This window comes from Epinephelus lanceolatus, chromosome 17 (assembly GCF_041903045.1).
Source record: "Epinephelus lanceolatus isolate andai-2023 chromosome 17, ASM4190304v1, whole genome shotgun sequence".
Classification (NCBI taxonomy): domain Eukaryota; kingdom Metazoa; phylum Chordata; class Actinopteri; order Perciformes; family Serranidae; genus Epinephelus; species Epinephelus lanceolatus.
In genome coordinates this window covers 11515336-11533593 of record NC_135750.1, presented here as the reverse complement: position 1 = coordinate 11533593, position 18258 = coordinate 11515336, and the positions used below count along the sequence as shown (strand labels likewise).

The window sequence follows — 18258 nt, the reverse complement described above, 5'->3', positions numbered from 1 at the left end:
GCTCTAATCATGAGGGGAGCCAACTGTGATGTGCAAACATTTGATTGGTTAATGATGACGGGTTGTGCTTGATATTTTTGTGGAAGGCCACAATGCCCTTCTGAACTTAGCTGAACTTAGGCAGTAAAAACATTTTAGCTGTGGAGCTGCAGAGAATCACAGTCTGCTTCATGTCAGACTTCAACATTGCTCAATAAGTCTTACATAACTAAACCAAGTGTGTCACCAGTACACACAATCAGATTTAACCTTTGGACGCCTTTACATTTGAAAATATACACCACCGTGATACGACATGTCTCGTCTTTGGCGGCTAGAGACGTGGTGCAGCAAGCAGGTTAAAAATGCTAAATGAAAGCAACCGCATGCAGCTTTTCACCTTGAGTCAGTCGTGTGTGTTTAGTCGCAGGCTCAGATGATCAAACTCTCATCCCAGCACCTGTCAGTCATCATGATGAGCTGTCATGAGACAGCGCCAGGCTTCAAGCTCAAGGATGCATCAAGCAAGATGATGCCAAACGCTTTGCTACGTTTAAAAGATGAGATGATGCTCATCCGTACTTCTACTTGTTGTTGTTTTACTTGATATCATCCACATTTTATACCACAGTTCTTCATCTTGTGTCTATTTAGGAAGTTGCTCCACTTAATCTGGCTGCACACACCGCAGTAAACATACAGTATTAGTAATATCCTGGACAACACTGATTGATGGCAAACAGGGGATTTGAGCTTGGTTAATACAACAGTAATATCCTATTTAACAATGTTTCAGTCAAAAATAGATGTACGCATCACACATCAGGATCAGAAGCAGTTGTTTTTGCCAAGTAGGTTTGCACATGCACCAATTTGTCTTGGTGTTTTGGGGCATAACAATATACTAATGTAAAATGATGCAAAAGTAGTCAGTAGGCATGCTAATAAATGAACAATTTACAATAGAAAAAGTGAAAAATATAAGAAATAAGCGAAACTATGTATGTTTTTATGGTTGAAAAGCTGTGCAGTTTTCTTCAGCAGTGTGCCAGATACTGACCACCGGATGTACAAAGGTTTACAACCGGAAATACAACATAAAACAGGACTCAATCTCACAGAAGAAAGTATGTGCCAGTATTCGTGTGAATGGAAAACTCCCTTTATTATCTACATTTCCATGACAGGAAAATGTGCCTGACTGATAAGCTCATGTGACATCAAAGTCCACAGTTTTATACTGTCCTGAAGGCACATCAATGCCAGTTGCCACTCAACCATCTCAATGTTTAATCTCTGTGTGTAATCAAAGTTTGAATAGCGGAAGCCCAGAGATTCCTGGCTGAAATCCATTTGGAGTTATTAGATGTATTTGTTTGGCGTTGTTATTGTTTAGTCAGCGTAAGGACTTAAAAATGATGGCTCCTTACTTCATATTTTTCTCATTATGGCCAGTTGAATACTTGACAATTGTTTCTGGGTTTTGGTTGACTCAAACAAACAAAACTGTAAATCATCTGTTTTATTGAAGTACTTTAAATTACACTTTTGGCTCATAGTAAGTTATTTTGTTATGTGGTTAACTTTCAGAATCTTTACTGGGAAGATTGTAAACCAAAATTTTCCAGTATAAGTATTTGTGTGCATCAAAGCCACACATCTGCACCCATTCGTTTCCGCGTAACACGGGATTAGATAACGTGTGATTGAGGACACCTCGACTGTTGGAGCACTCCTTTTGCATGTTAGATGGAACAATGTGCCCATTGTCTCTTGTCCCTTGTGTCCCATTTGTTCCATCCCACTGCCATGTGGAACACTGCTGGAGCGGACAAAGTATTTGCAAGTCATAAACACAAACTGTTCGATCGCATGAGTGCAGCAGTAATACTGTCAAGAGGGGTTTGAGTCCCACTGGAGCCACCAACGATGAAATTAAATGTTCCGTGCTCTTTTGGAGTCACTCTGGGGTTAGTGACATGAGTGGTGAATTAGATTAAGCTGCAGTGTCATCATAATCAACATTTCAGCCAGTGAGATGAAAGGAGTTAAGTGTTTAGAGCCACAGAGAGATTGTTAAAGGTACAATAAATTCAGGTTAATCAGGTTAAAAGGTAGATTATTAAAGAGTAAATTTGGTTTTTATCAGCCTTGACCCTACTTTCCCACTGGAGGCATTTGTGCACTATCCATCTATCGACATCCACTAAAAGTTCTTGTTTTTACCACCGACATGTTCTGATTATTATTTTAAGTATCTGACAACACTAAGGAAATGATCCCTACAGAGAGAGGCCTTTTTATTCGAGAGGGTGATTCTTTTTTTTAATAGAAACAGCAGCAAAATCACTATCGACAAACCCATCAGACTCCAGGAGGAGCTCTGCCCTGTCAAAATAAATCAAAACCTATACGACTGGACCATGTGGGAATTTAATTTGAAAGGACAGACACAGGAAGTGTCCACGCTCAGCAGTCAGACGGGAGTCAGTATTCCACAGGCTAGTTAATAACATGTCGGGCAGGAAATCCAAAGTGTGGGATCATTTTGAGAAGGTGAAGGACGAACCCAAGGTGATATGTAAACTCATCTTCATTGGTCGACTACAAACATGACGTATCATCTGAAACATGGAAGTAGCTACATGCCCATTAGCCCACAGCGTCATTAACAGGCGGCTCGCTCAGTGTGTGACGTGCACTTGTAGATAAAATATAGGCCTATATTAATGAAGGTTCATTAGTACGGTTTTGTATTTCTCTGTAATGTAGCACAGTGTTAACAATGTTACTGATACTATTTCTTTTTCACACCTTCAACTCAAACCAATGTGTTGCCCCGCCCAAAATATATAAGTTAATAATAAGATTAAGCAGCCTGTTTCGCCGCTGCTGTCTGCAGCTCTCTTTCTCAATACTAGACCAGTTTAAAGAAATTGTCGATCCCATTAGTCACCTAGCCACAGAAACATAGGAAATAGGGTCCAGATTGAAAAAATACCAAACGTATCCTCTGAGGCACGAGTCATGTGACACAGAAGTTGTGGTCATGCTTCTGTGAGTTTCAGGCAGACAGACTCATTTCATGATAGCAAGTTGACTACAACAACTGTGATTGGTCACCCCGGGCTGTTTGTGTTTTCTCCTACAAGTTTCTGATGCCATGGAAAATGTTTATTGTGCAGACAACTTTAGGGCAGATAAAGCAAAACTTTCCTTTTCCGTATCTAATAAAACCATTTCCACTGCAGACTTTCTGCCCTGCTACAAGACAGCTTGAGTAACATTTTCATGTTGGATTCATTCATTATTTAAGTGAATCTTTGATCGTTTGTATCGTCTGGATTCAGAGATTAGATGAGGCTGTGTCATGTATGTTTCCCACACTGAAAGGTAATCTGAACCGACTCTAAAACTCCCCATTTAAATGTTCCAGCAGCTATTACATTCTATTACATTCACTCCTGCTGGCAGTAAACCAGACAAACCACAGGAGTCTAACTTTAATTTTGAATGTGCTGTGGGTCGGTCACTAACAAATTCAATCAGAATGCCAAGTCATCAGTGTTTCTGCGAGGCGGTTGTGCAGGATTTCCTTGTTCTCTGCTCCTTAAAAAAAAAAAAAAAAAAAAAAGCGTGTTGTGTAGGCCTTCCTTAGTTGTCCGTCACAAGGGATGCTTCAGTTTCCTGGACACTGGGTTTCTATGTTATGTGTGAACTTCAAAGCACAAGACTGAAATGGAGTTTTTTTTAAAAAGTGCATACATATCGGTTTCAGTTTGATCTCAGGGGAGGATCCTTGAAGTCTGGACGCAGTGTTACGTGTCAGTCAATAGCTGTCAGGAGGCAGCACTTGAGAATAGCCAGTAAGTAAATGGAGCAGCAGATGTACATGAGTGCTGGTTTGCAGGCTGCATTTCAAACCCTGAGAAAGTTTGCGCATTCTTTTCCTTCCATTGTGACTTTTTGTTGAACTCAGCCAAACATATCAGTGCATATAATGTGAAGCACTGGAAAAGAGGGAAATTCCTCGCGTGCCCAGATATGATCATTTATTTTTAATTCGCTCAGTCCTTCTTCCTTGGTAACCGTCTCACTGCAGCGGTTTGTTCTTTAAAGAAGAATGGGTTTATTTATCTTCATGTATTTTTTATTTTGTTGTGATGGTAGAAAGTATGACTCACGAGATAATTGAAAACAGAGGAGCTGTGGATTGTTTAGGGGTGAAATGAGGTTACAAACATGCTGAGGCCAAACATACTGTAAGAGTGTGTTACATACAAATAATGATGCACCCTGTTTTAGTTTTAATCAGCTGGCATGAATTAGTGTCAGTGTCCATGATTTAACACCCTGACAGCAAAGTCACTTATTAAATCTTGTGTCTGAATGCACACAACATGATTTTTATGTTTTACACATGACCATTTTTAATATTCTATCATTAAATGTCGCATGACCGAAGCTCACATATGAAAACATTCGTTTCTAAAGGAACGTATTTGAATATATTGTGGGTTTTTATAAGAGAGTTCCTACAGTTTCTCCACCCTGCTAAGATTAAACTTTTAGGAGCACCACTGAATATGAAAATGTCCTGATGTGACTCAAATTGATGTATTAAAAGCTTCCCCAGGCAACTGTGCTAAATGTATTTGGGGAAAATGATGACTTGACAGTGTTCTCTGATTTGTCTGCTTGTGTCTATTATCCCAAAATCAAAAATACATATTGTTTCTCCTGCCGTGAGTGCCATTTGACAATCTAGATTGATTTGGTGTGAGTTGCCGGGTGCTGGAGATGTCTGCCTTCTCTCAAATATAATGGAACTAGATGGTGATCATATCACCAAGCAGAGGGAAGAGGGCATCTTTTCATGGACAAGAGGCTTGTCCAAGAGAGCGCGAGATGTAAACATTAATGCCCTCCTCCTCAGCTTAGCTGTAATGTTAGCTAGCTCAGTGGTGCTAGCTGAGTTAGCAGTAGATGCACGCTTCTTTCTGTGCCGTGATCTGGTTGGCAAGTGTAGTTCACTAGAAAGAAAATAGTTCCTTCATTAAACTTCTCACAACAAGGTCTGTGGATTATCTTGAGTAACCAGGTAATGATTTCTGGAAAGAGACATTGCTGTTGAGGGTTTTTTAATGCATTTTGGCACTTAAAGCACCACAAGCAGGGTGCCATCTAGTTTTATTATATCGGAGAGAAGGCAGACATCTATACGGCCGATAACTAAATAGTTGTGATGTTCGTAACGACTAATTTCCCTGCTGTTTAAACAGAAGTGTAAACTTAGAGTAGCTTGTATATAGCTACAATGAGCCCAATTTGATCTATAAGTTTAAGGTTAGGTTGTTCAAAAAAATATTGTGTATATTATAAGAACCATCTGTAATCGTTAATCATAATTTCAATAACCATATCATATTTTAAATGCCACTAAAAAGGCACTGTGCATTATGAACATGGTACATTGTCCTACAGAACATGACAAAGACTTACTGAATAAAAGTTAACAAATAACATTGATTTACTTATTTAACATTCGTACTCATCTCCATTCAAAAACACACACGCTCATGCTGTAACTCATGAATGAGTGTTCATGCATATGACACACATACACACTCATACGTCCAGGCTCTCCCAAAAGCTCCTTTCTCATTCAGCCAAGCAAGACAACATCCAGCTGATGTGAGCCAGTGGGCGAGGCTCAGACATATTTTCCACAGTGAACGTCCAGCTGTGAACAGCTGCAGACTCATACTGGTCCATCCATTGAGGCAGAGAGTGCCAAAGTGTGTTTGTGTGTGTGTATAAAAGAAAGAGAGTGAGGGCCATTGATGATCACAGCCGCAGACTGATCCAAACTCCTCCTGTTGTCCTCTGTAGTAAGTTTAACAGGCTAGTAATTTTGGTATCAACCAGGGTTGGAATTTAACTTTATTGCTCACCTGCCTCTGTGGCTTGTGAATTCCAAAATCTACCAGCCACTCAATAGATTTTTTTGGCTGGTGAGTGAAGCAAATCCAGCATTTGGATGTTGACTGCTGCTCATTTCCAACCCTAGTAGCAATGTTTAATCAACTCGTCAACTCACTGCGCACAAGTAAGGCTGATTTGGCAAATTTTGGGGTGAACTGTCCCTTTTAATATGGATGTCAGCAAAGAACAGCAACTAAAAAGTTTAATTTAAATGATTTTTAGAGGCCTGAAGATGCGAAAGTGCTAGTTATTGACAAGGAAAATGTGTCTAATGTAATGTAATTTCATTCCTTAAATCATTGTGTGACACTAGTGATTTATTGTAGAACCTCACAGGGAGATGAAAGCATCACCTTGGAAGTTACTAAAATGATTGAATCAAAAAAAATGTGCGCAAAGAATGATAAAACATTTTGTGAATCTTCTCAATACAACAATACGGCGGCCTTGATGAAGAGTTTACAAGTTGTTTAATGGCTTTTTTAGTAGTAAGTAACTCATTAATCAGTGCTATATAGATTAACTCTTGGGTCGCCAATAAATGAAAAATTTGTTGACTGATTGGACCATAGCAGCAAATAGTAAAGATAAAATTTGTAACTATTTTTCTGAGATTTAAACATTTAAAAAAAAAAATCTGCTTATTTCCTGCCCACTGTCATTTAACCTGCTGCACTCATTCATATTTGTCAGCCACCTGACAGGAAGTATTGCTGACGTACAAGGTTTTTTTTAATCATGTTACATTCAGTATACGTAGCTGAGAAAAGTATAAACATGATAAAGTATTAAAACATAATAACTGTTTATCAGTACACTCAGATTTTTGAGATATGCTCAAGGAAGGAAGGAAACCTGTAATTCCTGAGACTCCCAATCGTTTGCTCACCTGTTATAACAAACAAGATTTGCTGTGCAATAGGATGTCTGCACTTCCTGTTGTGAAATACAACCTGGGGTCCAAATATTCTGTCGAAAGAAATCTCACAGGTTCAACCAGTTTCACGCCTGAGATGTTTCTGCCTGGCGTTTGTTGACCATGTTTGATTCTGTCTCACTGACCACTGACAAAACTTCCTCAGTTGCCGGCCTGGCACTGGGCTCTGTAACCAAACGCACCAACACAAAGCCTGATCTGTCTTTGCCTCCTCAGTCTGTAGCAAGTGAAGAGTAACTGCATCACTTCCCAATTCTGAGCCACCTCGTTTATTTTTACGAGCTCAGAATCTGGAGAGAGCGAGGGAGGGAGAGGGAGGGAGATGGAGAAGATTAAAGATGGCGAGAGGAGCAGGAAAAGCTGAACGAAGTGCGAAAGGAGGAGGCTTTACAGTGAAATTGAGAGTTACATAAAGAGAGTCGGAGGCAGGGAGAAGATTAGAGCTTTGGAGAGGAAAGTGGCGAGACAAGTATTGAAACAGGGAACATTAAGTGAAATAGAAAATGACAGTGACGCACAGTAATGAGATGGAGAAACAGGCTGAGCAGTAGTGAGCGTGAGGGTAAAGATGCATCATTTGGCAGCATCCCAATGCAGTGAGTGAGAGTAAAGGAAGTAGCAGAAAGAAAAGTAAACTAAAAAAAACTTTAACAACCACTGCCAAAGACAGCTGCTGGATTGAAAATCTTCCTCCAACCAAATTAATAATGCAGGAGCTTTTTAGTCTGTATAGCCAGTTTTGACACAGATTGCCCACTCGTGACTGTGGATAGTGGAGATGACAGACTGACCTGCCACAGCAATAATTAATTGGTATATTTTGGGCATCTTGATGAGAGAACAGTGGTGACGAAGACGCAGGAAGAAGGAGATGGAGCTCTTTTAATGGGCAGCAGATAATATACTCATTGATATTGTTAGTAGACATGTGGATAGTGCCAATTAATATGCTGAATTATGTCCTTGTTACACATACAAACATTTTTTCTATCAAAAAATCTAGAAGAGCACCCAAGTCTAAGGCATTGAGCAGCTATATCTAGAGATTAGGAGTCTTGCCTATTTTTTCTGTGTCACGTACATGGTTTTCAGTAAAAATAGACTTGTAAAATGGTGTTTTGATAATTATATTGGCATTATACAACCTTTCATGACATTTTAAATGTCTTTATTGTTGCATTATGTTTTTTTTTAACTCAACCTTCCTGTTTCCATTTCTGACACAGTCTCTGTCAACAGAATCCCTACATTTGTTAACACCAGGCCTTTTTATTGGGAAATATTTTCCTGACTGTGTTGTTGACAGTACAGTGGCTTACACCTCTCCATAACTGAGTGGAGTACTGGCTTTTAATTGTGGAAATACAGTAGTTATAGCAGCAGGTAGTTCTGCAGCAGCACCACAGCAGCATTCCTCTCTGTGGGAACACAGCATGCGTGCAAGCCACAGCAGTTAAGCAAGGTAACTGTCATGCATTACTCACATTGGGCGTAAGTCTCTAGTGCACTTGTTCTATGGGCCCCACAACACGGAAGACCTGGGTGATTTAGTACTCTGGAAACTGAGCCCTTTTGGCTTCATGCAGCGCTGAGCAGCCTTCATAAGAATGCACAGTGTATCTAGTTCTCTTTATACATCCATAGGAAATCCAGGTTGTCAAGGTTCAGAAGTACTTAAAACAACCACTATCCCGTGTGCTCTTCATTAACATACATACCATTTCCTTTTCCCTTGTCTGAGGTTTGGAATTAAGGTGTGTCACAATCAGATTAAACATCTGTGTCAGAGGGAGCGCTGGATTTACCTGCTCTGTAGTTTCTACTGAATACTGCCCTGTAATAACCTCGAGAGATCTTCATACTGTTGATACATCTGCTAATACTGTTTACGTTGCTGACGGTAAAATCCTCTCCTGCAGCCACTAAGATGTGCATTATTCTGACATGACAGTTAGTGCTGCAACTTGATGGCAAAGGTGAAGCAGATGGTGAAACTTGGTGAAAATTATAAACTTCTCTTAGTATTTTGGGAGGTATAATGGTTCAAGATCAGATGCCCTCCATTTAATATACTGGACAGCTTCTTTTTGCTGTTGTGAGAAACATAATTGACCAGATATTTCTGTAAAATATAATACAAGTTGGGGCATTTAATCCACACTGGCATTTATCATTGTGTATTTGAGTCGAAGCCCTCAGATAAAAGCCGAATGTAACTGGTGGAGCTGTTGGGCCGTGAACCAGATGGAGAGATATGAAAGTATGTTGAGATGTTTCACTTCTCTTCCACCGTTGAACTTTGTTTTGCAAGTCTATGAAATTAATAAGACCGATTAATTGTTGAGAAAGAATATCAGAATAGTTGCAGATTGATCTTCTTTCGATCGATTAATAGTCACAGTTCTAAATAAGACAAAATCTTTTGTTAGAATCAAATGGTCTGGACCATAGTTCATGAGCTCTGGGTAGTGACTGAAAGAATGAGGTCGCGGATACAAGCAGCTGAAATGAGTTTTCTCTGTGGGGTGGCTGGGCTCAGCCTTAGAGATAGGGTGAGGAGCTCAGACATCCGGAGGGAGTTCGGAGTAGCTGCTGCTCCTTCGCTTCGTAAGGGGTCAGTTGAGGTGGTTAGGGTATCTGATCAGGATGCCTCCTGGGTGCCTCCCAATAGAGGTGTTCTGGGCACGTCCCACTAGTACACCCAGAATACGCTGGAGGGACTACATATCTCATTTGGCCTTGGGGTCCCTCAGGAGGAGCTGGAAAGTGTTGCTGGGCAGAGGGACGTCTGGAATACTTTGTTCCTCCTGCTGCCCATGTGACCTGACTTCGGATAAGCGGTTGAAAATGGATGTATGGAAATGATCTGGACTAAATAAGTGAAACACTACTGCACTACAAACACTGCAGTGGTGAACTGTATCAGGTTGTTGTAAGGTGGAATGAGCAGTGAGAGCGTGCAGGATATCTCTACGGTCAATTGCACAATCTTTCTCCTTTCCTCAAGAGAAAAAAAAAACACTTCTCCTGATATAAGAAACCAATTTTTATTTTTAGATTCTGTGCCAGTTGTTCCTAACGAGATTGAAAAGTGAGACTTCTATCTCACCTAATTCACAGATATATATAAGATTGAACAACTTCAATTTCAGTGCCATTATGTGTAATGATGAAAGGAAGAGTTCTCTGAGAGTGAAACTCATTTCGTCTGATAGGCAATCAGTGCTCGTTTGAAGTTTTGCAGAGATGTCTGGAGAACATTAAGGATAAACTGTGTTGGATTTGGTCCATGTCACGTCCAGGGAGTAGTATAATAACTTTCTAACTACTGTTGTTAAGTCAACAACAAGATAAACATGCCACACAGTCTTCTTAGTTACATCAAATCTGTGCTGCTGCTGACCTTAAGTGGAAACAGTGTTTGACTCCAGTCTTGCAGACATAGTCCCTCCTCCACTGATGCTGATTAACATGTTGTGCAAACCATATTTTAGTTGTATAACATTTTGTATCTGTGTCAGTCCAGAACTATAATCCATGGCTGGGCGCTCTTTGCTGTAGAGAAGATGTCCCGTGGGTTTCATCCGGATCTTTACTCACAGCTGACAGCAGCTAGTCAGTCAAAGTGAGAAGTAGAAACAGTACACAGCAGTTTGTGCAAGAACTGATAGCTTAGGAATTAATAGTTTTATCCAGCAGCCCGGTCAAAGAGGTCTTCCCTGCTGGCTGCTGGGTGTTGTGGTAACTTGGTTGGTCTGGCTCTCTCACAAAGGCACACACAAGGAAACAAAAAAGCAGCCCCCATCTGTGTTGCCCAGAAAGGGAAATAAACATCTGTGAGTGGAAGCTGTGTAACTCCGGGGGTACAGGGGTAGGATGGGGATCCCAGCTGAAAAACATTTTGCACACATGCCAAAGCCCTTTAAATTCTTGCTTACTCTCTCTTTTATTTCCCAGTACCTGCAAGGATTTGTGTTGGCCAACACTGTAGTGCAGGTTAACAGCAAGGGTTATCAGTCATTTGCATTTCTTTCACGCCAGTCGGATAAAGGTTTACTATACAGGGATTGTCGGGTCCCAGATTGAAAGTCCCAGATTCACTGTTGTTTTGGAACGAGCTTTGTCTGCTTTGCCTCACTATATTTGCTTTTTTCTAGCACAATGTCCACAAGCTTTGCAGCTTTCGCTTTGATGCCTTTTTATAAAGTCCTTACTTCACCGGAGTGCTGTGCCAAGGAAAGCTCAGGATCTCCCATTCATTTTGAAGTCTTGAGTTTGGCATTTTGGCCATCACCATCTTGGATTTTTTCAGAGCCAGAAGTGACCCAAGATGACCATAGTTTGAGAATAGGGTTGACATGGGGATGAGCGATGGTGGATGAGTGACTGGAACTATTTAAGGTGACGCCTCGCAGCCTGACGCTTAAAGTGACTTCACATTTAATTATGCTTAACTTTTAGCCTTAATAAAATGTAAACAGTCACGAACGGAGAAAATAGCTATAGAGACCAAAGTAATTTTTGTACCAGGCTATAAACATGTTTATTTCTGCTGTAAAGTTGGGCAGTTTAACGTGGGGGTCTGTGGGGATTCACCTTTGGAGCCAGGCTCATGTGGCCATTTGAGGAACTGCAGTTTTTGGCTTCACTTGTCAGGCCCAGAGGTTGCCTCATGCTCTCTGCGCATAAATACACCGCCACACTCATAGTCACAAGTAATGATCGAGAGGATTACTTTTTAATAAGTCTATACATTGTCTTTCTTACATTTTCTTACTTTTTTTTACAACTTCCGACCATGAAACATCCTTTGTCCCTCGTGATCACCTCCCATCTCTGTGAAGGACAGAGAGTGAGCGGCAGCTGTGTCAAAGTTGTCTGTTTTATTTGTGGCCTCAGCCCCCATGTGGTGTGACGTGGTGGGGGTGAGGAGTCAGTAGAGAGAGAGAGGGTAAACACCACAGGACAGAGCGTCTGTTTCCATCAGGAGCTCTGCTGCTTGTCCATTGTCACTGATTGGTGACTGTGTGCTTTTAGCAGGAAAGGACACAGGATGACCTCCTGGCCTTTTCATTTCCAAACACACACATGTGCACGCACGCACACACCATCGAGAATCACTTACATATTTATTGTTGTATCTCGAGACACACAGAGCTGGACTTAAACACTGACACGCTCACTCGCTTCCTAACAACAAAAAGCTGTTGTGACATCTGGTTAGAGTTTGCTGTCCCTGAATGCTTCTGCACATTTGTCGCAGTTTTTTTTTTTAAACTTGATTTTAAAAATTCCCAAAAGAATAAAATTCAATCACGCTGAATGAAACTTGAGGAGACAAACAACAACTGTGGGGAGGCAGTGATTTTTGTGTCGAAAACGGATCCTGCTGCTGTTTCACTTTTAGTTTGATAATGAAATTCCTGTGAATTCATACAAACCAAGCCCAGTCAAGTCAAGACAGTTTATTTATAGAGTGCCAAATCATGACTAAAATGATCTCAGGACACTTTTCATATGGAGCAGGTCCAGACTAATTTACAGAGACCCAACTGTTTGCGACATGAGCACGCATGGTGGAAATTCCCACCAAGAGCGAGCACGTACGCAACAGTGGCAAAGTGAAACGCCCTTTAAAGTAGCAGTAACTTCGAGCAGAACTCGAGACAGAGACGGAGAGGAACGGAGAGAGGGCAAAAGACAGGGATAGAGAGAAGGAGGGGGAGAGAGAAAGAGTGATGGAGAGAGAAAAAGGGAGATCCAGAGTGAAAGACACAGAGGGGGAGAGGGAGGGAAAGACAGAGAGGGATACACATAAATACGGGGAAAGAGAAAGGGACAGAGAGACAGAGATGAACAGCAAGAACAATAATAACATTAAGAACTATAACAATTACAGAGATATGACTAATGATAATAACAGCAGCAGTGGGCGTCATGCAGGACCCAAGCAGCAGGAGCAATCACGATCCAGGTGCCAGCACCATCCAAATGAGCCAGTGTCCATGCTTCACAAAATGTTGGCAGTTTGCTCTTTTTAAACGGTCACATCCTCTTTCACATCCTCCCCTCACGCCTTCCTGCCCTGTGGGAGAGAATGAAAAAGTCAATACATAATGTGTGAATACGCTGATGTGAGAACTGTAGTATTGACCTAGTAGCGTGGCCTCACACACACACACGTAGACACACTCCATACTCCAGTGGTTTTTACTGCCTTGCCACCAGAAGTGCTGAAGACTACATATGAAACTGGCTGTGTTGTGCATTAAATCATCATAATTAATGCTACTATCTGCACCATTCACACAAAAACATGCCACAAAATATGAGCACAGAACACATGCCACACCTTGCCATGATCCCCAATGTGTTTTTTACCAGAGGCCAGCATAATTCTTTGGTTATTTGCAATGGGAGCGCCATGTATTTACACTACTCCACAAACGCCGGCAGTGTGACGAGGCTCTGAGTGTGAATTCTGCTCTGTGCTCTGCGAGAGTTGAAAAATGTTCAACAGCAGCAATCACTTGCACCAAAAGACAAATAAGAGAATAAATTATAAGACCTGTAAAGTGGTTGGTTTTGAAAGCACTTCATAGCTACACCTGCTGTTTCCCTGACGCTCTCTCTCTCTCCCTCTCCTCCAGATCCAGCCCTATGACAAGGTCGCTGGCCGAGGCCTGCCGAACAGTGTGGCTGACTGTCTGAACAAGCTGGTGGTGGTGAAGCTGAACGGAGGCCTGGGCACCAGCATGGGATGCAAAGGCCCCAAGAGCCTGATCAGTGTCCGCAACGAGAACACCTTCCTGGACCTCACTGTGCAGCAGATAGAGGTACAGAAACATGATTGTTCAGTAGCTCTGAATTACAGATTTTACGTAGTGAATGCTGTAAAAGACTTGAAGAGGGAAAGACCACTGTGACCTGCCGCTGTTCACAAAGAACCATAACTTTGTGCCATCAGTCATTTTCTTCACTGAGGAGTTTTTTATGATAGCAGAGGTCCTTTATGCCTGATATCAGACAGAATTGTCAACTCGTTACACTCCGTTACCATCTTCAGTCTGGCACTGTGTCCACTCTAACCGATTTCACTGGGGGAGGAGGATTTAATTTTCCCTGACCAATCACTGAGGACCAGTGTAGTCCACACTGATATGAAGCCGTGCCAACATACCTGTTTGCTGAGATTTTAAGAGTGGAGCGGAGCCAAATCAAACTAATTACAATGACAGGTGATATTGAGAAGACATGTTGATTCAGGGCGACTTTCTCCTTGACTGCTGTAACACTGGAATTTCTCAATTATGGGATCAATAAAGGTGTATCTTATCTTATCTTATCTTACAGCGTTCGCCATTGTTGTTATCACTCCTCATTGGCTCTCGTGGACCGCTCAGCTTCAGTTTGTCAATAGTATTAGTCCCACCTGTGGTGCTGATTGGTTGTCTTTTATTTTTACTTAAGTTGAACACGAGCAGTATTTCCCCTAGCAGTGGCGCTGCGATGAAATGTACTCATACACAGTTAACTCGCTATCCTTGGTTTGAGCAGCCAGAGTCGAGAACGAGCGAGGATTATAAATTGAACACCCCCAGATAAGGGTTCACCGATCGATCGTTATTGGCAGATATTCATTCTCAATAGTTTGAAGGCTGATCAGAAGAGCAGATGACAAAGAACATGAGAGATGATTTCTCTATGTACCGCTGAAGTAGCTTTACTGGTCTGGCAGTTCTGACAAACTGTAGCTCACACTGACTATTTGCTGTTACATTCATGGTTTACTGCTCACCTGCCTGTCCTGAGTGCAGACACACCAACTGTGGCATAACAGTGCAATATTCCCACCTTGAACCAGCAGTTGTAAAACGGTTAAAATCACCTTTGGAGAAATGCAACCTGACGTCCCACTGTGGTGGCCAATCACGTAGTGCAGTCTGTGGGAACAAGTCATACAGGCTCTTTCTGTTGATGAATATTATAACGAGTAAAAGAAATAACACCTTGTGTGTACTATCCTACAAATAAAGGAACTCTGTTAGTTTGTGTGTGTGAGCATGTGTGTCTCTTGTGGCAGTAAAGATACTACAGTTACGCTAATCAACAGCAGTTCTACAGATCTTTTAAGTCAACATAAACAAACTTACCGAAGACAAATATTCATGTTGCTCAGATGAGGAGATTGGCTTTCTATAGTTGGTCTCCACCCTTCACACCTCAACAAATGGGCCATTTAAGTCATACTCCCACACCGCCGCCCGGCTCTGCAGGCTTATCACTACAACAGCTGATTTGGTGTGAATGCAGTCTGATCCTGAGGTTGCCGGCCGCCACAAAAGCCTGTATGATGTGGTTATGATGTCTTAATGGGCGGAGCAGAGGAGTAGAAAGGGACGTATTGTCTGATGTAACACTTGTATGATCCGTGAACAGTTGTTTGTCCTGATGTAGTGATGTTTGATTAGTGTGTGTGTGTGTGTGTGTCATAGGGGAGCTTTGACTTTTCTTTACCACCCCAAACTCAAAAAGTACAGAAAAATACGTCAGAGGATTCAGGGGAAAGAATAACGGCAGCTCTTCTTTTCATAAACAGAAAATTACAAGCATATGTCTTGTTCTTCGTCTTTCTCCCCACGACACGCTGCAGGTGAATCATCCTCCAGGCACAGGCTTCTATTAGTTTATGTATCCGAGGCGCCATGGGAGAGACGTGCGTTTTTTTGGAAAAAGACCTGAAGGTCTTCTGAAAGGAGCTTAGTGTGATGTCTGGGGGGAAGTTGTAGTGAAAGAGGATCTGTTGGTGTGCAGGTCCGCAGGTCTGTGGGTCTGGCAGGGAGAAGACTGTGTGCTGGAGGGGTTGTGGTTATTTGCACCTGAACATATTTCAAGACATGACATTAAAAATACGGATTCCATACATAATACATCAGTATTACAACGAATCCATTGATTCATTTATGTTGGCTCAAACTTAATTTATGCTTCACAAATAAAGAAATGAGAACCACAGCATCACATGCTCAAGCTCACGTTTTGGGGAGTTAAAGTGAGGTTAAAGAAATCTGTCCTGAGTCACTCAGAGACCATGATGATGCCAGAACTTCGGTGTGTACAGCATTGTGTAATTGAGTTTATGTAGAGGGTGTGCGGCCGCGTGGTATTTGTGTGTGTTTCATAACAGCCTCATGGGACGCCTCGCTCCTCCCGGCACACTGCTCTCTGTGTCTGAGTCACTGCTCTCCATTTTCTGCTCAGGTCTGGTCAGATTACCTCCTGACTGAATTGGCCCATTTAGAAAGAAAGAAAATGGATCCCATACACACACCGACCCCCAACTGGGTCTCCTGTGTGAGAACGCCCCTCATGCATATTTATTTAGGAGCATTTTAGTGCAGAGACCTGTACACACACACTTTGTTGGAATGGTGCCACCTGACTGCTGAAGATTTACCGCTTTCTTGAGCGACTGTCTCGTTTATACGTGTTAAATTAACAAGTTGAGTCATGCAAGTTTAAAAGAGTGCAGCTCAAAGTTACAAAAACAGTCCAACTGACATAAACACTTGAAGGGCATGGTCACATTAGTCTGGTGAGACCATCCTGATGACGAATCAGTCTGGCCCCGCTGCTGCCTCAAACACTTTCAGTGGGAGGAAGCACTCACCGTGACAGACACACTCCTTCAATCAGTAATGAAACAACAATAAACACTGGTTTTGTTCCTGGGAACAATTTAGCCACAAATTTAGCGACTTATTCACACCATCAGGGTAAAAGCAAGAAATGTATTCAAATGCATTTTATTTCATTCCCATGTATGCAGCGCAGAATAAACAGTCCATGGCTCCTCAGCTGAGTTTCTCCCCCTCTCTTCTTTTGCATAGCAGCGCTGCCCAGGCACATTGCTGAGCATCCTTCATGACTAAGGGTGCTTACAGACCTAGAGTTGTCTTGCTTTGGTCTGAATCAGGGACTAATTTTGTTTTGTTTAATTTTGCAAAGTTGTATAATTGCTTAGAGTTGGTTCGTGTTCTCACGGCAGCATTTACAAGCGGGCCAGCTCAAATGCCTTGTGTGAGAAAGCTGCTCTTGATTGGTCAGAATTTCCATGTGGGAAAAATCCAGGAAGTAAATCAAACGTTGAAGAATAGTACACTTGCAAGATAAATGTGACACTTTCTAATGTCACAATGGAGGGACAACTACGCAGGTTGATTTTAGCGCTGCTCATCGTGGACTATATTGCTGTCATTGTTCATTTTAGTCAAACCATACAGTTTGAAAACGAGGCGCAGCTCCAACTAGAAAACAATGTTTTGATGCATTGGATGTGTTGAATGTGCATATTAAGGCAGTACAGGAGGAGGTGCACATTAACAATCTTCCAGGACTGCAACATGCTCATGTTTAACCCAAACAATGTGTCATGTGACTGCAGCTGGTTCAGATCCAGGTAGGAACACGTTCTCACCACAAACGAACCGCACTGGAGTTAATTTGTAACCAGACCGAGACCACCTCTTCAAGAATGTCTCAGTCTGGTTGTTTTGGTGCGCACCTGAGTGTGATTGCTGTGTTCACACCTGCCCAAACAAACCTTTGGGCATAGTTCGATTGAACCTAACCAAACAGGGCAGGTGTGAAAGCAGCCTGAGACGCCACTGACAACTGTTTGTTATCGATCTTACGCTCCCAATTTGGACAGGCAGACATCAGAAACGACACGGTTAAGTTGGTTCCAAAAGTCACACAACAACAGAAACTAGTCAGTAGGATAAGTTAGTACACCATTATCTGTATCTGTATCTATTCAACCAACTAAATTATCTGTACTTGGAATAGGCAGGGTTTGTGCTGGAAGTGGGTGGGATTTAAATCAAAAGTAGGTTGGGCCTACTCAGAAGCTGTTATTTGAGGCCTTTTATAGCAATAAAAAACTGGGGAAAGAAAGTTAAAAAGATGCAATAATAAGGTGCAAATTCTACATAAAGTGACTTAAAGATCCAGTAGATGCACCTTACTGCACAATAGCACTGGCTGTTTGGTCAAACTGGGCAACTTGTCAGGGGCGGTTTGCTTTCACAGTCACTGTCATCCCTCCTCCCCACACACTCACTGTCAACATGCTATTAACGCCACGTTAGTGGGATTTTAATTTGTTTGCAATATAATGTGTGTGAGCACTAGGGCTGTTCACAGTGGTCTTTAACATCCTGAAGTAACACGACAGTTTTACAGAAAGGTGTGGGGAATTATACACAGTTACGCAGTTTGCCGACTCGTTTAACTCTCGTAAAGCAGAGGTCAGTGTTCATTTGCATAAAACATAAATCCAGCCAACACCCATCTGC

At 41.9% G+C, this 18258-nt stretch overlaps 1 protein-coding gene and 1 long non-coding RNA gene across 4 annotated transcripts in view; one reads left to right on the top strand and one right to left on the bottom strand.

Annotated features, from left to right (window-relative positions):
• The window catches only part of ugp2b (UDP-glucose pyrophosphorylase 2b), a 47333-nt gene that overhangs the window by 8511 nt on the left and 20564 nt on the right, over positions 1 to 18258 (top strand). For all 3 annotated transcript variants that reach the window (XM_033613959.2, XM_033613961.2, XM_033613958.2), the window contains exon 4: positions 13552 to 13737. In XM_033613959.2, coding sequence (XP_033469850.1) covers positions 13552 to 13737 — 186 coding nt within the window. The remainder of the gene's footprint in view (positions 1 to 13551; positions 13738 to 18258) is intronic.
• On the bottom strand, positions 12352 to 15260 carry LOC117248728 (uncharacterized). Its single transcript, XR_004500931.2, has 3 exons — positions 15055 to 15260; positions 14790 to 14844; positions 12352 to 12986 (listed from the first exon to the last, which is right to left on the bottom strand). It is a non-coding gene; the product is annotated as an uncharacterized LOC117248728 (long non-coding RNA).